This window comes from Scleropages formosus, chromosome 9 (genome assembly GCF_900964775.1).
Source record: "Scleropages formosus chromosome 9, fSclFor1.1, whole genome shotgun sequence".
Taxonomy (NCBI): domain Eukaryota; kingdom Metazoa; phylum Chordata; class Actinopteri; order Osteoglossiformes; family Osteoglossidae; genus Scleropages; species Scleropages formosus.
The window spans coordinates 25736664-25759376 of NC_041814.1; the positions used below are offsets into that span (position 1 = coordinate 25736664).

Below are 22713 nucleotides of genomic sequence, written 5' to 3' on the forward strand. Positions count from 1 at the left end.
ATAATACGGACGCCCTTGATCTACTGTTTAAAGTTGTTTAAGTTCTGTAGCACCACAGGGAGTTGTGGACACTGACCGCCATCTGTCGGCTCGGTGAGTAAGCGCAGGTCGCACTCGTTCCGCTACAAAAATACATTTTTAAAAACGCTCGTATCTTATAAAATCTCTACTTCTAGCACCTTCAACCACAGGAGAGACGCGCCGCGCGAGCGCCTCCAGCGGGCGCGCAGTCAGCAGCGCCAAAACCACGTGCCGCCTGCTCTCGCGGCGCGTGCGCGTGTGCGCATGTGCGGCGCGAGGTTCTGCGCCACCAGCTGATTGGTCCCCGGGACCATTTCCTTGTTTACATGCTCGCGCGTCGCGCACTCGCCTCGCGGCTGCGACGGGCTGCGTGCCATGGCTTTCATAAAGAAGAAGGAGCGCTCCAAGGAGAGGTGGGTCGGCCGCTGCACTGTACTGTGTTCCTACTCGCCGCTCCTGCTGTTTTCGCGGGTGTGTTTGTAGCGGGATGTCCTACTACCCCGCGGACCCGCTTCCCTCCCCTCGCCTCGCTTCGCGCAGCACCGCGGCGCGCCTCGGACCCGTAGCCACCCGACCGTAGGTAGGCGGGCCGCTCCGACTCGGCTCTCCTCTCACACACCCCGTGACCGACCGTCCGTCCGCCCTGGAAACGGACAAGTAATCAAGCCGGCTTCTATAGTTGTTGAATGATCTCGTCAGCGGGCGCCGCTCGGCGAACCGCGTTACCGCGCCGCGCTGCCTTTTCTTCTGGTCAGTTACTTTAGCGGCAGAGTTCCACGTCAGGCCGCGCTCGCGCGCCACTGTGTGTGCCTGTGTGCACGTTCCACGGGCGGCGCGCGCTCTTTTGCATGTTTTACGCCGATAATATTGGCGAAGCAGATAAAAACGGCCGTTTACTCGCCCCCCCCGGAGGAACGGTGACGTAAAAACACTCCTTTGACAAAGGCTTTGTCGCCGGTGTCGTTTTACGTGTCTCTGACACAGCGACGGCGCTGTTGTGTTGACACCCCGTGTAGTTATTTCTTTAAGTTTTATTTGTGACGTTGTGACACAGTTGAATGTGGTCCTCGGTGTGTTACTCAGTGTGCGTTTGTCCCCTGAGGCGAACGTGAGATGTGCTGATGCTGGTGTTTCTCCTTCCTTGTCCTTCCCTGCTGAGAAAGGACTTCATTCAGGGTCCTTCCTCTCAGCAGTGTGTGACATCATCTCATAAAATAAAATGTCTGTAATATGATGTTGTGTAATGTCTGTAATGTTATATCTGCGCTGCCGTCCAGGAAGCTTCTTCTTGTGGACGGTGCTCAGGCGGCGTCAATGGGACGTCCAGGCAGTGGGACGGACCGCCGCTCCGGTGGCGAGTGCCTGCGGGAGGACGAGCGCCGTGTTTCTCAGGAGGGACCGGACACGTCAATAGTCTGGCGCCTGCACCTAGACGCTAAAGTCCCCTCGGTGAAGGCCGATCGCTCCGCCGGGGACTGGCGGGGACGGTCTGCTGACGGACCCCGCTGTCAGAGTGCTGCGGGGTGACGGTCTCTTTCCGTCAAACCCACAACCTTCGTGTTAACGTTTCTTGGTTGGTTCAGTGGATGCTTCCCTCCAAAGATGTGTGCAACTACAAGTAAACATTACATTTACATTACATTTACTCATTTAGCTCACGCTTTTCTCCAAAGTGACTTAGAATGTTAATGTATTCACAATTATTTTAGCGGTGGGATTTGAACTTGTGACCTAGTTTACAATGTTCAAGCTACCTACAAATGCTTGCAACATTTACACAGTTGGGTCATTTTACTGGAGCAGTTTACATAGAATATTTTGCTTAAAGGTAGAACAACTGGAGGTGGGATTCAAACCTGTGACCTTTGGGTCAAAAGGCAGCAAGAAAACCACTACGCTACACAAGCAAAGCTTTTTCAACCAAACTACATGATCAACAGCATATAGAACTGATGAGAACTGAAGTTGTGGTGCAGTACAAGTTTGTGGAGTGTTCGTGAGATTGGCAGGATTCAGCAGCTCTGAGGGACAGAGGGAGATCATTCCCTTGCATTGTATTCAACACCGAGAACCTTTGGACTTTGAGCGTTCAGTCTCTTGTGTGTGGGACCACCAGGCAGCCAAAGGTGGAAGAAGGAAACAGCAGCAGTTGTGTAGAAATTGATCATGTTAGACTTATCAGGTGCAAAATGAACGGTTGTTATTGACCTCAAAGACACGGGTGACTTGCAGTTACCTTCAGCAGCTTATTCATCTTTGTGCTTTTTCAGAAAGGTCATTGATGAAGGAGATGTAAAATGGACACTGGGTTCCTTCTGATGGCTTAAATGTTACCAAATCCAGATCAGATTACTTACTGTGTCGGTTTTTTTTCTTCACATACCTGTGACATTTGGGCCGTTTTGAGAACCAGTCTGGTATTTAGAATATGCAAATTACCCCCACTTTTCACTCCTGTTTTACTGGCTCATCTGAAATTGGTTGGAACTGACAGCAACTGAATTTCCATCCCTGTATGGCCGTCGGGTCGGCCAAGCATCCTCCTGAGACGCAGCCATTCATTTTTGTCTGCTCTGGAGGACGTATGTTTTAAGTGCATCTCCCAATTTATACATGCTGCAATATTGACTTCTCATGGACCTTGTAGACAATGTTTTAAATGATGCTGAAAGTTTGCTGGTGGGGGTTGGACAACTTTCTGGAAATATATCCCAAAAGTTTTTATTTTTATTTATTTTTTTGCTGGGTCCCAGATGGACACACGGATTTGTGTGACCGTTTTACCTTTATGCCCACAATTGATTGACGGTTTTGTGCTCTTCTCTTCCAGGTTTTCACTGTTGCTCCTGGACTTGGAGGAGTACTATTTCGAGCAGCACACGGCGTACAATGTGACCAGGAGCAGCACTACCCAGCCAAGGTTCGAGCCAAAGAACAGTCAACAGTCCTGCTGCTGACCCCCCGGTGCTGCTCAAGACACCTGCTTCTTCCTGTTTGATAATAAATGAGCCACGCAGCAGTATTTTTTTTTTTTTTTTTTTCCTTCATTCTTTCCTCAATTTCAACAAATTTTGTCCCTTGCCTTTGATGTTAAACCAGCTGATTGTGGGCGTTTGAGTCACACGCTTCTCAGATGGTGACCCGTTGGGTTCAAGAGTTCGTTTTGGTCCTGCTTGTGATACATGGCCATTTTTGTTTGGTTGGGAGAGAGAGAGTAGAAGGGTTTAACACCTCCACTGGGTGGGTTGTTGTGGTGGCTCTCGCATGCAGGGCTGGGGTGTGTGGACGTGTCACTGACACAGGAAGTCATAACCGTTGTACGCAGCAGTCCGGTTGGACTTCTTTGTTTGGGCCGGCAAAAAGTGTTGTTGTCTGCATTGTAGTAATAATAGCCAGACATGAAGGGCATTTATATTTGCTGATAGCAAAGAATATTAAGTAAATTTCTGCTTCTGTGTTTACCTGACACAATTTTTTTGGAAATACTGTGATGTTTAATTCTTATTTTCATGTTCTTTCTTTAGAAAAGTGAGAGGCTCGCTGAAGATCTGTTCTAAATCTGTCATCTTTGAGCCTGAACCGCTTTCTGAGCCCATTTTGAAGGTGTGTTGTGGCACATTTTAAATTGACACACATGCTCGATATTCATAGATCATCTCTGACGGAGTGTGTGTGTGACTGCGAGATTCCGTTCCCCCAGATCCCGCTCAGAGACTGCCAGAAAATCGAAGGCGTCGAAGAAAATGACCGCAATCCTTTCAACGAGTAAGTGTCATCCAGAAATGTCTGTGGCTGCGTAAGAAAGCGGGTGGCTTTGTGACGTCGGGGGGTTCCAAAGTTTGCACATTTGGGTTTAAGTGGCACTGCTGTGGTTGTAACCTTGAACACGCTGCTGAAGTGAATCACTGAAATGCCCAGCTGTTCAACTGTTTTTCCAAAAGTCAAAGTTTTGAAAGCGTGTTTTCTTCACCATGTTTAGTGATAAATTAAACATTAATTTTATTTCAGAATTAATGCTCTGCTTGGTTCAGTTTGTTTTGGAAGAGTTTCTGCTAATTTGTGTTTGCAACATCATGATTTTGTGCCCTTCTGCCCTTTTAATGCATTCAAATGAAGAAAGAAGCCGATTTAGGGTCTAAGGACATGAACGTAGTGTGAACGTGGTCATTTCTGATGAAGACAGAGGGTTTGAACTTCAACCTAGATTTCTCTAGTACAGCGAGGCACAACAGGTGGCACACTGGCTGTTGCTTTGCAGTTTTAAGTCTGGATTTGAGCCCCTGCTTCTGTTGTACAACCTTGAATCAAGGAACTTAAGCTGAAATGACACAGTAAAAATTACCTTCTGTAAAAGTGGGTAAATCACTGTGAGTAGCATAGTATACAAACCTAACATTGTGAGACATTCAGGACCAGGGTGTTAAATAAATGAAAGGCAGTGACAAAAATTAAACATCCAAGTGGGTCATGTTGTTTTTTTTTTTTTTTTTTTTTTTTTTTTTTGGACTGAAAATGTCTGTTATGCAGCAGCATTTTGATGAGCTCCAATACCAAAGAGGACATTTTTAGGCCTGCATTTTGAAAATAAATGTTCATTTTGGAGTGTAAAAATGCCCATTTGAATGATAATTTGTGTGATTGCACTGTTGATACAGTTAATAAATGTATATATTTCTTTTCCCCCAGTAGCATGCTGGTCGGGGTCTCCATTGCTTGCCGGCAGGTACGTTGACACTTTGTCACCTTGGTTTCGTGGCGGTGCCACCATGTACTGCAGTGTGAGAAGCTGGTGGTCCAAGTATCAGGATGTCGGACATAAGCCTCTTCTCTGCGGTGACTAAGCACTTCTATATGGACATGTTATTACTGTGCCTCATGAACTCATGCTTTTGTGCCAGTAAGCATTACATGGACCTTGGTACTGCGATGTCTGCAAAATGCTCTTCAAGAGCTGGATCAGGAGTTCTGTCCCTGAACTTACACGCCACAGCTATAGAAACATTTTTGCATAAAAAGAACACGACGGTCTAGTTACAGATTGTTACGATTACTTAGTAGTAACTGAAATGAGGCTGCTTGGAACTGATCTGTTTTTAATGTCATTTTCTGTTTTTGTTTTTTGCTTGAAGGTGTATTATATCAAGGAGGGCAACGTCGTGGCCCCTTACAGAATTGAGCGGGTACGATTCCCTTGTAACCCCCCCCCCCCCCCATCACTGCTTTGCTCTCAGACTCTCTTTCCTGTCTGTGATGTGAGTGGTGCATTCTCCTGGTATCACGTTAAAAGATAGTGTGTGGGTTTCTGACCATGTTTTCTCCACTTTGTTTTAGTTCAGTGGAGCTCACATCCTGGTAATTCCCCCTCCTCCTCCCAAGCATTTGACCAAAATCTGTGTTTCAGTTCAAGTAGAAGCTGCACTGCTGAAAAAAGACAATAAGCGGGTGTGCTTGCTTTCCCCTCTCGAGTGCAGATATTTTTAGGATCTCTACCGCTCAACCCTGCCCTCTTCTCTCTGCCCAGGGGGACAGCAATTTCTTCTTCCAGTTGGAGATACCAAGAAAAACTGAGGATGTGATTCAAATGTTGCTTCAGGTGAGTGTCTGACACAAATACTCGTGCACCGAATCCCATGTGTGTACTGATGATGTCACATAACATCCGTTCCCCCCGTGTCAATGACCCCATAATTTCCTCCAGTCCGTAATCATTTGTTTTATTGTACTTTGTTCCTCGGTTTGTATTAGAATATATAACTCTTCATTGGTCATCTTTGCCTTCATTGACCAGCTGGGAGTTCTTCATTAACATCCTGAGAGCCAGTCATTCATATTTGTCTTCTCTGGAGGACATGTCTTTTTCAGTGCATCTCCCAAACTGCATACATTACAATGCTGGCTCCTAATGTACCATATACAAGACATCATGAGCTTTTATTTAAAACCACATTTGAAGGTCAGGTTTGGGCAACTTTCTATAAATCCTTGATACACACCTTGCTGGGTTTCAGGAAGTTAATACAGTCGATGAACAATTCATTGCCTTTTTCTGTGTTCCGCCTGAGAAGGATGCCTTTTGTTGTTTGGCTTCTGATGAAAATTTGTGTTTTCAGCTGCACAGAGCATCATGTCTTGATAAGCTGGGAGACCAGACTGCCATGGTGAGTCATTGTGGTCAAATATAACCGCAAGACGGAACTCTGATTTCTTCCACACCGTTCACTTTTTCCTGAGTTAAGCTTGTATTATTTACCCCTCGTTGCCCCATTTTTGGCATGCACTGCTACTGGCAGCTCAAAGAACCTTCTGCCAAAATCTGGATATCAAACAATATTTATAGAATCATGACCTGAAAACGATTATTGCATACAAAGTAATTTATTGGGATGTTTTTTCAATAACCTGGGACATGACCTCTTATTTTTTGCCCATTTTTGAGAGCGTACTTTGTGCGTCTTCCAAATTGCATGTATAACAATGCATAGTCATGACTGAAGAAATTCTGTGCGCTTAAATGAAACGGACACTTCTTATAAGTCTTAGAATTCATGCAAAAATTAATCTCAACATTTCCAAGGCTTTACAACACCGTAAATAGTTCCCTGATCTCCCAGAGACAACCGAGAGATTTGGTACGACTCGAGTCAAAGGCAAAGGTGACGTATCTAGGCTCTGACAGTCCACCGTTTGCTCTTGAAGCTGTTGGGGTCTCACTTTTTTCTTTATGAACATGACAAATTCAGAGACTTTGCGAGCAGCTCTGAAAATGGTGACATTTCCTTGTTCCAGATTGCTGCCATTCTTCAGTCACGTTTGGCTCGAACCTCATTCGACAAAAACAGGTATAACCTGAGTCCATACCTTTCTGTTGTGTGTTGTTCTGCTCTCTGCTTAATTCTCCCAATTCAGTTTTGTTAAGAGTTAAAGCTTAGTAGCGCTGCTGTCTCACAGCACCTGGGTGATGCAAGAGGACGTGAGTTCGATCCCCACTCGGTCTGTGTGGAGTTTGCATGTTCTCCCTGTGTCTGTGTGGGTTTCCTCCCGCAATCCGAAGACATGCTGTTCAGGTTCACCCATAGCGTGTGAGTGACAGAAAGAGTGTGTGTTCCACTGATGTATGGATGAGTGACCCAGTGTAAGTAGTTTATCTAGCGGTGTAAGTCACTGCGGTGAATAAGGTGTGTGGGCTCATAACCCTACGTGGTATCCTTTGGAAGTCGCTTTGGAGAAGAGTGTCTGCTAAGCAAATAAATAAATGTAAAAGCTGAAAGATGGCAGGGGTTATATATTATTCATTTGTTCTTCCATTCATCCATTGTCAATAACCACTGGTCCAGTTCAGGGTTGTGGTGATGGGAGCATGTCTTTGAAGCATGCAGTGTGAGGCTGGGCACATTCATGCCAGGAACTCGCATATTTATTCACTCACCCATGCATACACTTCAGACGTTTCAGTCACCAGTTCACCTGAAACATGTCTTTGGCCTATGGGAGAAAACCAGAGCACCCAGAAGAAACCTACGCAAACAAAGGAAGCCGTTGGTCTTTAATGGGAACCCACAGCCGAGGACCTGTTAAGAGCTAGTACCCTTCCACTGTGCCACCCAGGACATTATGTTCATATTAACTGAAATATGCTTAGGAACAGCGCAGGAAAAAATAGCTGATTGGCAAATTCTACACCCCATAAGTAAACCATCCAGTGTTGTTGCCGCAGCAGTTTTTCAATAAGCCAGGAGGTCAAATGGAAACTGATTAAATGAACAGTACATTTACATTTATTTATTTTGCTAATAGTTTTTTTTTTTTTTTTTCCTCTCAAAGTGATTTACAACATTAAGCTGCTTACAGTTATTTACACATTTATACAGTCAGGTAATTTTTACTTTGTTGATTCAGTGTAGGTATATTAATCAAGGTCACTAAAGCAGAAGGTGGGGTCCAAATCTGCGTCTTTATGGTGCAGTGTTGCAGGTCTGACTACCTGCTGACCTTTTTTTTTTTTTTTTTTTTTTTTTTTTTTTTTGTGTGTGTGTGTTACAAGTTTAAGATGGTTTTTTTTTTTTTTTTTCTTTTTTTTTTAAACAGTTTTCAAAGCGTTTCTGAAAAGCTGCACATGGAGTGCGAAGCAGAGATGGTGTCGCCACTGGTGACCAACCCAGGACATGTGTGCATCACCGATCAGAACCTCTACTTCCAGCCTCTCAATGGCCACCCGGTACCTTCTGTCACAACCCCCCCCCCCATTCGACCATATGCCTTTCAGGCCCCAAATGGGACATAACGGATGGCATCCATCTCTACCTTCTTCTTACTGTGCACTCAGATCTATACCCAGGAGATCTTTTGCACAGGAATAGAACTTGTTACCTCAAAGATGCCCTTGAAGCACTGTCTTCTTGTGCATCCCAACTGTGGCCCCATAGTTAGCTACAGCAGACACACATACAAGTGCAGAAGTATAAAAGAAGTAGAACACAAGGGTGATAATAATAGGACTAGGTATTTCTAGTAGGGAATAAGAATTGGCAATGTGTGGAGAAATTTGCTGATACTGAAATAAAAATAAATCAAGTACTATTAATCCCACACAAACAAATGGAAATGAGGAAGCAGTTGGTAAAGAGCTGACTCATAAAGAGAAAGATGAATAAAGCTGCTGTTGTAATGTGGGTTTTACCCAGAGAGGTGGTAGTGACAGCACTGAAGTAATCACAGGTGACCTTTGCAGATCATGTCCTCATTATTGTGCGTTTTATTCGTAGGAGCCGGTGGTGCAGATCTCACTGCGCAGTGTGAGGCGGATATACAAGAGGAGACACGGTCTGAGACCGTTGGTGAGTCAGTGCCGCTAGAGTCACTGTCACCATGACGATGAGTCAGCGGCTCCAGAATTGGCCTTGGGGTCAAATGGCATCACACTGGATTCTATTTGTTTATTCATTTTGCATTGTTTATTTTAGTTAGATGGTTTGCATCCAAAGACACTTGATTATCTTTCCATTTATGTTTGTTATTGAAATATTTGAGATTAAGTTTCTAATAAGACTAACAGCAACGCATGTCCTGGCACTTTGAACCCCTTACCTATGAGTCACAAATCCAGTTCCTTAACCACTACTCTACCTGTTGCCATGTGAGGTGGGAAAAATGTGACAGATGATCAGTGTTCCTGTTAAGGGGTGGCTGGACCTCTTGTTCCTATTTAGGGCAGCAGGTGTCACAATGGTGAAGAATGTGAGTGTATAATTTCAAGGATGTTGGTTTGTTACCCTTGAGCAATGTTCTTACCCTGGGCTGATGTGGTAAACTACCCTGCTGTGCTGTATAAATGAGCCAGCCAGAATGTAGCTTTAACAGTGTCCTTCCAAATTCCATAATATGATTAGCCTTCTCCAATATACATTTTGTTTTTAGTGTTTGACATTTATGGGATTCTTTTCTCCAAAGCTACTTATGATTTGATATGCTGCTTACAATTACTTATCCATTTATACAGCTGGGTGAGTTTTACTGGAGCAATTTAGGGTAAGTACCTTGCTCACGGGTACTGTAGCAGTATGTGAGATTCAAACTGGCAACCTTGTGATCCAACGCTCTGGATCCAGTAGCTCTAATCTCTACACTATCAGCATACTCCAATATGTTCAATATTATTTTTTTAATCTTATTTTTGACTCCCTTCCTGTACAGGGACTAGAAGTGTTCTGCAGTGAAAATGACCTCTGCTCCGACATCTATTTGAAGTTTTATAACACAAAAGACCGAGACGAGCTGTACTACTACATCGCCACCTTCCTAGGTCGGTTTATTATCTTTCAAAATCTGTTCACCAGCTTTTCACACATTTTCAGAATAGTTCCACACAAGCAAAGGAGTGGAATTGGCTTGTTGTTTATGACTGCAAATATTAGACTTAGTGATGGACAGCTCCTTAGTTCAGGGAAGTACCTGGGGAAAGAATTAGTTCACTTGGGTGCTTCAGTGCTGAAATAATTGGAAGCACCCCCATATAGTGTACCAGGCCTTCTGGGACAAGGTCAAGATCAAAAATGCTACTTATCGTCGCCTTTTACTGCAATGCAGGGGCACTGCTGCTCTGGCATGAGCCATTCTAATTGAATAGATACAGAACAAACACAAATCTTAAAATATCTTGGAATATCTTGAACAGCTAGAGAACAAAAATAATGTCTATTATGTAAATCTCTGTGAGCTCTGACCGGACCCATGTCCCACCCCCAGAGAACCACATGGCGGAGCACACGGCCGAGAGCTACATGCTCCAGTGGCAGAGGGGCCACATCAGCAACTACCAGTACCTGCTGCACCTCAACAACCTGGCTGACCGCAGCTGCAACGACCTGTCCCAGTACCCTGTCTTCCCTTGGGTCATTGCGGATTACACCAGCGCTGAGCTTGGTGGGTAGTAGGGGTTGCACGACTTCAGATTGTCGATTTTAAACAAAAAAAAAAAAAAAAAAACAGTTATGTGATGAAAGTCGAGTCGACTTTGACTAATCGCTGATGACATCATGAATAAAAACACAGGAGAAGGGAATGCTTTGCATCAACCGACAAACTGTATTCTCAAAATGAATGCATATGCTGACAACAGACAGCTCATACAAAGGTGATATATAAATATATAACAGGTTGCAACTCAGCAGCAACAATAACACTTGTATGCTTGTGCTACAACTCCCATTTAAGTGCAAAATTAAAATGACTGATGCAAAATAAATAGCGGTATAAAGCTCGGGGAGGAAAACAAAACTCATGCACGATCTAGCCTGTAAGCCTACTCGCTGTCATAGTCTTGCTCAGTCCCAGTTTTTACCTTTTCATCCTGGTTTGCATGTAAGAAGATAGAGGGTGCCAATGTGGGCTGGATGAAGGCTCGCCTGCTGTCGCATGATTGTATTCCCAGCCAGAGAAAAAATAATATTCCACAGTGTGTTGTAAGATGGGACATTGTAGCCGGGTTAAAAAAAATGCACTATTTCTCTGAAGCCTTCTCCATGTACTGCAGCTAAAGGTCTAATATCTTTGACAATGAAATTCACCAGCAAATTGGTGATTTGCAGCTGTCTGTTTTTTCTGTTGCAGCAGGGCGTTTGGTGAAGTCACTAATTGACTGCTGTTGAGGATTTGGATTGTTCCTCTGCTAGTGTTCACAGATTCCTTTTCAGAGTGTGCATTGCACCTGTACTTTTGTTGTATTTCAGGGCAGACTTGCATATTTTACAAGTGACAGTAGCACAGGCTTCATCTTTAGTGAAGTATTTCCACACACTCGATGAACTGCTGACTCCTCACCTGTTGTCTTCTCGGAGACGTCCATGTTGTTGTTGTCATAATCACGTGATTAGCGACAGTTGACGTCAAGCTTAAGGCGTCATCGCAGAGCAATGAAGTCGATAAATTGACTAGTCGACTAGTCTGTGCAACCCCTAGTGGGTAGTGTACCGTCCCTCAGCAACCTGTCAAATGCTCATCGTAATTTGTAGCCACACTTGAAGAGACATTACGATTCCACTGCTGGCATCCAGCTGTAAACTAATTGGATCCAGTTGGGAATTTACACTCGCAGCACAGTACATTTACATTTGTTTATTTAGCTGACCCTTTTTTCCAAAGCAGCTCAAAGTGAAATGCTACTTAAAGTGATTTATCCATTTATACAGCACAGGGTTGATTTGAACCTGAGACCTCCCATATACAAGACAGAAGCTTTAACCTCTGTTCTCCCCTCGGCCCTCCTAAACAGTTGTGCATTTTGTCAAATACTGTATTTATTGAACTGTCACCAGGTGTGTCAATTTTGAAACTTTCTGCTCCTTCCACCTCTATGTTTGTATTACTTAGACATGCTCATGTATATTCCTGTAAGTAATTCCCCTGTTTTATAGTATTTTACTGCAGTTGTACTCCCTGTCTTACTTTGTCTCTCTCTTGCAGACTTCAGGAACCCTGCCAGCTTCCGAGACCTGAGCAAGCCGGTGGGGGCTCTGAACCCAGAGAGGCTTGAACGCTTGCTGGTGAGCTGTGTTTTTTTTTTTTTTTTTTTTTTCTTCTTATCCACTCTCTCATATTTGTTTGCAGTGGAGCACATGTGACCTGGTTTCCACACCTAACCACAGTGTTGATGAATAACAAGATGAGCAATGCTGCACAAGTCTGTGGGATGAATCAACTGACTAGGAATAGGAGTTTGTGAAGATAATGTATTTTTTTCTCTTTTCAGTCACTTTAAGTTGGTTCTCAAGTTTACTGTAGTTCAAAGTTTAAAAAAAAAAAAAAAAAAAAACATTAATACATAACTTTTAATTTTTACTGTTGGCATATTCAGAATTTTTCCAGAACCTTACCTGCAAATAAATTGAAGAATGTTGGTGTTATTAACCTTTTACTGATGTTGACTTAACTCCAAAGTCACTTTTACAATTATGTTCTTAAGCTGAGGAGCCAGTGTACACATTTTGAAAGCCCTGTTGTCCCTCTTTCACGGTATGAAGGCTCGCTACAGGGACATGCCAGAGCCTAAGTTCATGTACGGAAGCCACTACTCCTCGCCAGGATATGTGCTCTTCTACCTGGTCCGAGTCGGTAAGTGCCTCTTGAGTTAAACAGAGACCACTTCCCTACTGTTATCATGTGGGGCTGGTGCAGGAGGGGTTTCATTTCCTTTTATTAACAATCCCAACCACTTTCCTTTTGCTGCAGCTCCAGAGTACATGCTGTGCCTACAGAACGGGCGCTACGACCACGCTGACCGGATGTTCAACAGGTCCGCCTTCCCGAAAGTGCCATTTGGTGTGCTGACTCATCAAACAAGATTGCCCTCCTTGTTGATCTTCTGAAAACTTCCAGCTGTTTATTCCATGCACTAAACTTCTTTGCAGCTCTTTGTGCATTCCAGTTTATTTCTACTACCTCTGCTTATTTATTTTTTTATTTAGCCATTCTTCCTTTTTGCATACTATACTCAGCAATTCCCAGTCCTCACCCTAGATGGCTGGTACATACTGGCTCCTCATGTTTTTTTTTTTACAGGTTTTTGAACATGCAAACATTTTCCATTATGTTTATTTTGAATTGCATTGAGTCAAATTTGCTTGTCGCTGAGTGAATGCAGATTGTTTACTTACGAAGCCAGTAGATAGCAGTAAAGTGCATTCACACCTGAATAGGCCTTTAATTATCCTGCTGTCCTGTTCCGGCAGTTGATATACATTGAGATCAGTTGTGCGGTGTTTACAGCTCCTGTCTGGTGCTGCAGGTGTTGGTGATCAATAGCAAGATGAGGGACTCTTTACATGTTTGTGGGATGAACTGGGCAACAGTCGGCATTGAGCTGAGAGACTGCTGAGATCTTTTTTTCCAGTTATGTTAGTTTAGCTTTGAGCTATGTTTAAATTTAATGAAAATATTCTGCATTAAGTCTTGCAGCCTGCTATTTTTTTAGAGCTGTATGCCAGACCCAGGAACCAGAGAACATGGTTTTCATCTCCCTTGAGGAATTTTTAAGTTCTGAGTGAGAATTGCTATATGTGGGCAGCTAATAGTGTAGTGCTTAGAACTGCTGCCTTTGGACCCAAAATGTTGCAGATTCAAATCCCACCTCCATCTGTAGTACCCTTGAGCAAGGTACTTACTCTAAATTGCTCCAGTAAAATTGTCTGGACGTATAAATGGGTAAATAATTGTTGGTACAGTAGCGGTGTAAGTTGCTTTGGAGAAAAGTTGCATAACAATCTGCATGTGCACCTGTCTACCTGGACCAGAATGGACCCTGCTTGCTCTGGGGTTCATAAACACTATTCTGTTCCTTGTCACTAATGACATACATGTTTGCTCTACAGTGTAGCTGAAACATGGAAAAATTGCTTGGAGGGAGCAACTGACTTCAAAGAAGTAAGAGATCGATACAAGTGATAAATCTTACAAAATTTTAAATGCATATTTCTAAAAATGTTTACTGTTTTGGAGTACAGAGGTATGCAGGACCTGATGTTTACTTCCCAGTAAATGGCGCTCACTTCAAAATATACACTATATGTATACATTTATAAAATGTGTGTGTGTGTGTGTGTGTGTGTGTGTGTGTGTGTGTGTGTGTGTGTGTGTGTGTATATATATATATATATATAAATATATATACTTTGATAGGTTTGATCTTTGGTTTTTGAGTGGGGTCGCATTTTTAATCAATAGATTAGAGTTCGGCCGTTTATGTGGCGTGGCAAAGAAGTTTTAGAAGTTAATTAATCCTGTGTCTGTGTGCACTTCCACCGTAGTAAAGGGGCAGTTTAGTGAATGTAAAGGCCCTTAGCTACTAGCCCAGTCACACCTTGGCCCCTGTTCACCCTGTGCCGTTTTGGAACCCCCCCCCCCAACAAGTGACCTCCTGTATCAGTTAATCCCAGAATTCTACGGGAATGACACCAGCTTCCTGGAGAACAGTCTGAACCTGAACCTGGGCAAGCGTCAAGGGGGCAGGACTGTGGGGGATGTGGCCCTACCCCCTTGGGCCTCAGGTGAGGGGCAGCACCTGGTGGTATGATGCTTAAGGAGATTACTTTTGGGCAGTAAATAAGTAAATTACCATAGTAATTTAATTGAGCACTGTGGGGGGGGGGGGGGGGGACTGTTGGGGATGGAGAGAGGAAATCTAATTACAGCTTACCCTCTCATGGATGAGTATTAATAGTGCTTGTTTTGAGAGTTTTGCCATTTATACCACTGATTCCATTTATTCATAAACTGAGACTTTGCCAGCAGGCCAGTCATTAACTCTGATTTTGTTTGTTTTTCTGTCTGCACTCACGTGGGCATCTATGTGTGGTAACGTGCCCATATGCACTGGCGCTCCTTCGCAGATGCAACCGACTTCCTGCAGAAGAGTCAGAAGGCTCTGGAGAGCCAGTTCGTGTCGCAGCACCTGCACGAATGGATTGACCTGGTCTTTGGGTACAAGCAGAGAGGAAGCGAGGCCATTGCAGCCCACAATGGTACAGTACACCTGTCCCCTCAGGAGATTGTCAGTGGGCTCCACCACAAACACTGCAGAAAGTGCTCATTATGTTTTTCATTGTTAGCTCAGTTTTAGTGCTTTGTTCACTTCTGACTCACTTGGCGTCATCCACTGAGTCACCATGAGAGAACGACCTATAAGCACAGGGCTGACAAACGGATAAAAGCGCCTGTATTCTGTGCAGTGTCTAAACCGCTGCTGCAATGCGTCAAATATTCAAATGTTCAGCTGAAAGGATAAAGACTCTCTGCAGCAGCTTTGTCGTCTTATGGTGAATCCAGAATGCTGCTGCAAAGGCTGTAGCCAGAAAAAGAAATTAGCACATTATACCAGCCCTCAGGTTTCTGCTTTTGACTCCCAGTAAGGTTCAGGGTATAATTTTACATCGCTCTGCATGTGGGAGACTCTGAACAAATTATGGTAGCTGGTCCTTATTTATAAGAAGTCACTGTGTGCAGGCTGAGATAACACCTTTTAAATTTGCATTTACTGTACATTTATTCATTTACCAGACTCTTTTCTCCAAAGCGAAGTACATCTCAGAGAAAAAATTTTAAAAAAAAAGTGCATTCCATCCATGGAAGGAGCGATTCGGATGCAGACACATTATTCTTCAGTACATTTGTCACATTTCACTGTACGAACCAGTCTACATTACACAAGCAGCTGCTTATAAAGCTTTTAGGTTTTGTTTGCATTTTGCTCCTGTTTTGTTCACCGATCTGCTGTAGGCAGTAAAGCCTTTAGTTATAGGGCCACTAAACTGGAGTAGTCTGCCGATGAGTGTCATAGATGTCCTGTCAGTGTCAGTTAATGGATTTAAATTTACCGTATATACAGTCTTAAGGCCGTGTGTTCTGTTAACGGCGTTTGAACTTCAATGCTCTTCAACTGTTAGTGAGACCAATATTAAGATTTCCCTTTATTTTATTTATATATATATATAATTTTTAAAAAAAAAACTTGCATTAATGTCACTAATTCCACTTATTGAATTTTTTTGCCCTTTCCTTTTCCACTTTGTTTTTCAGTATTTTAAATTGATAATGTTTAATTTTTGAATGCCGGATCTGTTTAGAGAGTGAACCAGTTGTGGTTCTCATTGTGTGAATTTTTGTGGAACTGATGTTGTAAAAAGCTTTATTTCCTTTACAGTCTTTCACCCTGTGACGTATGAAGGGAGCATCGACTGTGATAGGTAATGGAACCTGTTTTGCAAAAGTGCTTAAAATAAGTGAAGTTACAATAGAAGTGTTTTTAAATTCAGCTTTCGGAGCACGACCCATAGATTTGAATGTGCATTTGATGAACACCCATTAGAGTCTAGAAAACATTTCCAAAACAAAGCAACATTAGGACATCTGATAGTGTAGTGGTTAGAGCTGTGGCTTTTGGGCTCAAAGGTTGCAGGTTCAAATTCCACCTCTAGCTGTAGTGCCACTGGGCAAGGTACCCTAAATTATTCCTGTAAAATTACTCAACTGTATAAATGGGTAAATAACTGTAGGTAGATTAACATTGTAAGTTGCTTTGGAGCTAAATGAGTAATGTTAATGTGATGTAAAATTTCAGGTTTTTTTTTTTTTTTCTCTTTAAACCAAAAGATCAATTTTTATCCATTGGGATTTTTCCCTTCACATCTCTTGTTCTGTTTATGCTACATATACTATATTTTTCTTGGAAGCATTGAGGATCCAGACCAGAAGATTGCTGTCCTGACTCAGATCTTGGAATTTGGACAAACCCCTAAACAGCTGTTCACCACCCCCCACCCGCAGAGGATCACACCCAGGTTCCAAAGCATGACTCGGACCCCCAGCCAGAACACTTCCTTTAACGAGCTTTCTCCAGGTACTGCTCAGGGGGTCTGCTTCACCAACCCAGCCTGAGTTCAAAATCTCATCTTGATATCTCTTTTGATAATTTTGTTTGGTATCGTGTTGCAGCCTCAGTGAGCGAGGATTCCTCCTTCGAAGACCTCACGGAGGAGAGTAGGAGGCTGGCGTGGAGCAACATGGGCAAACTGAAGCTGGTAGCCAGCCATAAGCTCCACAAGGAGTGAGGAAACTTTCATGGTTGATATACTTACTGTATCCTGTTCATATCAAGGCTGTTCAAAGACCATAAAATTGCAGTAATGTTCATTGTTAGTGGGTGTTCTCTGTCTGTCACGTATCTCACAGCAAATGTTTTTTCCAGTTCATCAGCTCCCCACCGTATGAGCACAACTGAGACTGGAACCCTGTTCGTAACTCAGTTGCTTTGTAAATTCAGAGTCACTTTACCGCTAAGTAACAGGCAATAAAACGCAAGTAATATACATTCCTCAATATCGTCGCTGGTTAAGTTCAATATTAAATCTCAGATAGAGCTATAGTTAGTTTATTTAAAAATAAATATTCTGTAATCTGTAGATACTCTAACCATGTTTGTCAACTTCTTGCCTCTCTGGACTTTTACAGTCCAATGAATCAATCAAAGCTTCATAGCATCTGCCCTTCACATGGTCATGGGTTAGGTTCAGTCCAGCCTTGGATACAGCTATACTAAAGAAAAATACATCATAAGACTAACATTTTTCTTAACATGAGCTACATTAAAACTAATTTAAAATTAACTGTGGGTCCCTTCCCCCTCCAGCCTTACGCTGTGTGTGTCTGTGTGTTTTCACACACACACACACACACACACAATCATGACAGGAGCTGTAAACACTGTGGAAGAGAGTTGAATTGGTTGGTTCCACACTGCTGTTCTGTTTGTGTGTCTTACCAACAACTAAGGGTTGGTGGAGAAAACGGAATTAAAAATAAAGAAAAATACTTGTATCTTCAAGAACTCAAAACTTGCTGTTTCGTAATATAAGGAGCCAGTGTGCATGTTAGATGTCTATAGTATATACATATTTCTGTGGTGAAATGGAACATTTTCAATGTGGCTTCACTTGTGATTACGCAGGGCCATTACGGGAATAGCAGTGACTCGTAACGGGGCGTCCGTCTTCACCACATCTCAAGGTTTGTGTGGATTTCAGTTCTGGGATGTCAGCTGTGGGTAATTCGAACGATCCAGGTTCTCTGCTGTGGTCAGCTGGTCAGTTGGTTTCCTCTGGGTTTACAGATTCCACGCTGAAGATGTTTTCAAAGGAGTCGGGCAGCTTACAGAGAAGCATGTCCTTCTCTAACATGGTACGACTCGCACGGTGTTGCACAAAGGATGTCTGAGAATTGTTTCCTGTCTTGGATGTGAGCCATCAGGTCTTACCACGCTTTTACTTCATTCAGTTTTGGTGTATTGTAATTATAGTAACTTTTACAGTAAATGTAAAATATGGCCTTAAAGTTTATAATGTGCTGAACATAGCAGGTGTAAGTGGTCTTATGTGTTCCGCCTGTGTAGGCGCTGTCCTCATGTTTGATCCTTCCGGAAGATGCCACAGTGGTCTGCTCCTCCTGGGACAACAACGTGTACGTGTGTAGATCTTGGGCAACCAGATTGGCGTCACCTTCAGATATGGAAATCCCTCTGACGAGCAATGCCCTCATGGCAGTAATGCTCCTGCTCTCTACCTGCAGGTACTTCTATTCGATAGCGTACGGAAGACGGCAGGACACCATAATGGGGCATGATGACGCGGTCAGTAAGATGTGCTGGAGAGACAACCAGCTGTATACAGCTTCCTGGGACTCCACGGTGAAGGTAAGGCTACCTCCCCCTGCCCCCAGGCCCTTAGTGCTGATCAGGAGAATAGTGTCTGTTGTCTGCGGAGCTCAGAGATATTGTGTCACGCGTGTTCTCTGCCCCAGGTGTGGAGGTGCGTTCCAGCCGATATAATGAACAAGAGGAGTCAGTTCCAGTTACTGGCTGAGCTGGAACACGATGCTGGGGTGAGAGCGGAGAGGGTGCGGTCATGTTCACAGCGGTCACCTTGTGCCACACTGAACTGTGATGGTCTTGTACTATGTGTGAGCTCTCTCCCTCTCTCCTATACATATGACGAGTAAGAATTTGTCGCCTGTCTCCAAGGTGAACACGATAGTCCTCAACCATGCAGGCACTCTGCTGGCCTCGGGGACAAAGGAGGGAGTGGTCAGCATGTGGAACACCGGGAGTTTTGTGCTGCTGCAGCAGGTCCCGTGCCACTCCGGCAAGGTCCACGACTTGGCCTTCAGCCCAGGTACGGTTGCCCCAAGGCCTCACGGTGCCATTCTGCCACATGGCTGACAAGCTGCTGTGTTGCGCTGTCTGCACCGTCAAAATCTCAAAAATACTGTAGTACACGGAAAAGATGACACTTTCCTTTCTCAGTATTTCACCCTGTAATTGATGTTTTTGTTTGCAAAATCCAGTTTTAGCTGCTGATGTAGCTGTATATTTTCAAGAGTGCAACAGTAGAGCCCATGTGGAAACTTCTTTTACAACTGTGACCTGTACTTCTGTGAATATTTCTAAGTCATGCATGAAGAATTGTGAACTGGGAGATTGGTGCTTATTTGTAGTCATCACTAATCTTGTGACGTATCACGTTAGTTTTACTGCACTGATGAAGGGGTGGTGTTGGAGAACATCGAGGGCAGCAGGTGGCGTAGTGGTTAAAGGCATTGCCTTGTAATCAAAGACTTGAGTTCAAATCCTCACTCCTACTATAGTATCCTTGATCAAGGTGCTTACCCTGAATTTATACAGTAAAAATTAGCTGTGTATAAATGGAAAAGTTGCTAAGATGCAAGTTAGTGTGGAGAAAAGGATCAGCTAAATAAATTAATTAAATGTAACACCCCCCCCCCCCCCCCACCCCTGCAGGTCAGGGTTTAGCATAGTAGTTGGAGCCATTGTTTTCAATCAAACAACCACATTTGAATCCTTACTTCTGCTGTTCTACCTTGATAAGGTATTTACCCTGAATTGTTACAGTAAAAACTATTGTATAAAAACTGCTGTATAAATGTATTTGAGTATATAAGTAATTGGGTGGCTTTGTGTACAAATGTAGTGTTATAAGTTGTCTTTGAAGAAATCAGCTAAAATAATATAACAATGAAGGAGCTTAGAAGTGGTTGCTGTTCCCCCCCCCCCCCCCCCCCCTTTTTTTTTTTTTTTAAGTTGTCCACATATTTGGCGAGGTGCTCACAGCTGATCCTATGAGGAAGACAATAATTATAACCGTGGTGAAAGATGTATCTGAGTGAGGTCAAGGGAGTGCTCTATTACTGCAGCATTGAGTTTCCTAAAGGAGAGTAGACACTGTATACCTGTCTGTGGAAGTTACAGCTTCAGGGAACCTGATCTGGTGGGGATGCGGGTGGTGGTGCTCTTGTGGATTGGGTGGAGAAGCTGTACGTGTCTCTGTAGTGCTAAGCTGCTATTCTCTGTGCTCTACGCTTTTGTCCCCCTGTAGACAGCAGGCACGTCCTGAGCGCTGGGGAGGATTCCTGCCTTAGAGTGCTGGACGTGCAAACGGGCATGGTCCTCTCTACAGTGGCTACAGAGGAGCCGCAGAGGTGAGGCCACGCCTCACCGCCCCCCTCCACAGATCACACCCGTCTTCTCTTACCTTGTGGCTTGAACATAAAGTGAACGGTTATGGTAAGAGACCCACCCACTCCTTTTTGTTCTCCTTCCCTCCTCACTCTACCTGCCAGGTGCTTCTGCTGGGATGGAGATACAGTACTGTCAGGCACTGTGTCGGGGGAGCTGCTGGTCTGGGACCTCATGGCTGGAAAGGTCACACACAGGATCCCTGCACATACAGGTATGTGTCCTGGCTCTCTATATGCCACTCCCAGCTTAGCTGCCCTTTTTCTGGAAGGCTGTCATCTTCAAGTGGCACAGCATGTGGCACGGGTGCCGCACATCTCCTAAGCTGTGAGTTCAGACATGAGTTCCATTGCAGTTCAGTCTGTGTGCAGTTTGGATGTTCTCCACAGGTTCATGTGGGTTTCCTTCATTTGCTCTGGTTTCCTTCCACAGTGCAGCAACAGTTTTCAGATGACTCAGTGACTTTAAATTCCTTGTTGTGTGTGTTTTTGTTTGTTTGTTTGTGTGTGCCCCCGTCTGTGAATGTGTGTTTGGTTTCCCTGCATAGACGGGTGTCCTGTCTGACAAGCACCCTGCCTCCCGCTGTGTTTCTGGAGTTGTGTGTGGAGCATATTGGATTTGGTGAACGTGGTAAACATGTCCCTCTACATTACTGATGTAACTCCCTTGAGCACTGTGCGGTGTCTCATCCGCTTTCCCGTGATGCTCCACAGGTCCTTTGACAGCCATGTGGATGAATGAGCAGTGCAGTAGTATTATCACTGGAGGAGAAGACAAGCAGGTCATCTTCTGGAAGACCCAGTTCTGATGAAGGAGCACAGTGCCTTTTCTTCAAAGGGATCAGAAGGACTTCATGTGCACGAGACAAAACACGGGACTGATGTGCCGTACAAACAGGCAGATGTGGTATCTACTGTTCGACCAAAAATTCCAAAAAAAAAAAAAAAAAAAACTTCTCAGCAGAGCCTGTCTGGATGCTGATCACATGTGCACAGCAGTCCATTTGCAGAGATTTGTTAATAATTTGCACCAAATTTTGTTTTGCTACTCTGTTGAAGGTAAAATGCGTGCTTTTATCATCCAACGTTGTACAGCATATTTTTATGTTCTGCATATGGCTTAATTTCAGCTTTTTCCTGCTTGAAACGTGCCTTAAAAATGTTCCTATTTAAAAAGAGGTTTGTAATTCATTTTGTGATGAAGGAAAATGCGGACAATCCAGGTAAAATTTGCTTACGCTCTGATTGTCATCCAATGAACATAAGGAAAGTGACATGTGGGTGGAAAAGTTAAATATCCAGTATAAATGCAGTAAAAAGTGATGGAATGCACAATTTTTAACTGTTTGCACCAATCTAATTTTACACACAGAGACATGCATACACGTGCACGCGTGAACAGTCAGTCATGTGTGACTTCAGGCCTTTAATTTTTTGCTTGCTCCTATAAAACTTTTGTGTGCACTATAACTGTTGAAGTAGGTGGATGACAAATATACTATGTTCTAGTTCTGTAAATTGTAAACCTGCCACCCATCTCTTAAACTTAGCATAACATGGGAAATTCTTTATATTCTGACCGCATGGAAAGTAAAGCTGTATTTATGAACGTACTAGCAAAAGTGTATATTTACTACACACAAGTGGACATGGCATTGAATTAAATACAGACATGTTAAGACTTGCACAATAGATCTTTAACTTGCAGTATTTTGGGGGGAAAATGTACTTTTATCCCACTGCGAATGTAATATACTAATATGGAAACATGTTAACTATATATTAATAAAGAACTGTCTGTCATTGTGTGTCTTAACTGTACTGTTACTTAGGAATTATAGGAAAGTAGGAAATATAATTATGCAGCTTCTTCCCAGAATAACAATAACCTGATAACTAACCTTGGCTAGCTGGTAGTGCAGCGGTTAGAGCTGCTACCTTTCAACCCAGCAGTTGAAGGTTTGAATCCTAGCTGTACTACTTGTGAGAAAGGTACTTTTTTTTTTTTTTTTTTTTTTTCCCCCCCCACAAAAATTACTCAGCTGTATAAATGGGTAAAAAATTGTAAGTAGCTTAACAGTGTAAGTCAGTTTAGAGAAAAGTATCAAGTAAATGAATAAA

At 43.4% G+C, this 22713-nt stretch overlaps 1 protein-coding gene across 3 annotated transcripts; it reads left to right on the plus strand.

The window, feature by feature from the left end:
• The first annotated feature begins 281 nt into the window (after positions 1 to 281).
• On the plus strand, positions 282 to 21545 carry nsmaf (neutral sphingomyelinase (N-SMase) activation associated factor). 3 transcript variants are annotated; one of them, XR_003797902.1, is made up of 32 exons: positions 282 to 434; positions 2852 to 2941; positions 3546 to 3624; positions 3722 to 3786; positions 4708 to 4744; positions 5151 to 5201; positions 5543 to 5614; positions 6132 to 6179; positions 6808 to 6860; positions 8107 to 8236; positions 8784 to 8855; positions 9712 to 9820; positions 10264 to 10440; positions 11980 to 12059; positions 12537 to 12627; positions 12745 to 12808; positions 13884 to 13935; positions 14438 to 14558; positions 14901 to 15032; positions 16211 to 16253; positions 16740 to 16906; positions 17002 to 17113; positions 18014 to 18072; positions 18176 to 18243; positions 18455 to 18522; positions 18631 to 18754; positions 18862 to 18942; positions 19082 to 19232; positions 20454 to 20556; positions 20698 to 20807; positions 21141 to 21223; positions 21307 to 21372. XR_003797902.1 is itself a non-coding variant. In XM_018744298.2 (31 exons), the coding sequence occupies exons 1-31, from the start codon at positions 397 to 399 to the stop codon at positions 21399 to 21401; spliced, it is 2742 nt and encodes a 913-aa protein (XP_018599814.1). In that variant the 5' UTR covers positions 282 to 396; the 3' UTR covers positions 21402 to 21545. The 3 variants fall into 3 exon arrangements, 2 of the variants coding, with proteins under 2 accessions (XP_018599814.1, XP_018599815.1); XM_018744298.2 differs by lacking the exon at positions 21141 to 21223 and having other exon boundaries at positions 21307 to 21545; XM_018744299.2 differs by lacking the exon at positions 21141 to 21223 and having other exon boundaries at positions 4711 to 4744; positions 21307 to 21545.
• The last annotated feature ends 1168 nt before the right edge of the window (positions 21546 to 22713 follow it).

Coding starts and splice junctions, on each gene's coding strand:
- nsmaf (XM_018744298.2), top strand. CDS start 397: ATGGCTTTCATAAAGAAGAAGGAGCGCTCCAAGGAGAG. Junction 5,202..5,542: donor CCCCTTACAGAATTGAGCGG/GTACGATTCCCT, acceptor CTCTCTGCCCAG/GGGGACAGCAATTTCTTCTT. Junction 9,821..10,263: donor CTACATCGCCACCTTCCTAG/GTCGGTTTATTA, acceptor TCCCACCCCCAG/AGAACCACATGGCGGAGCAC.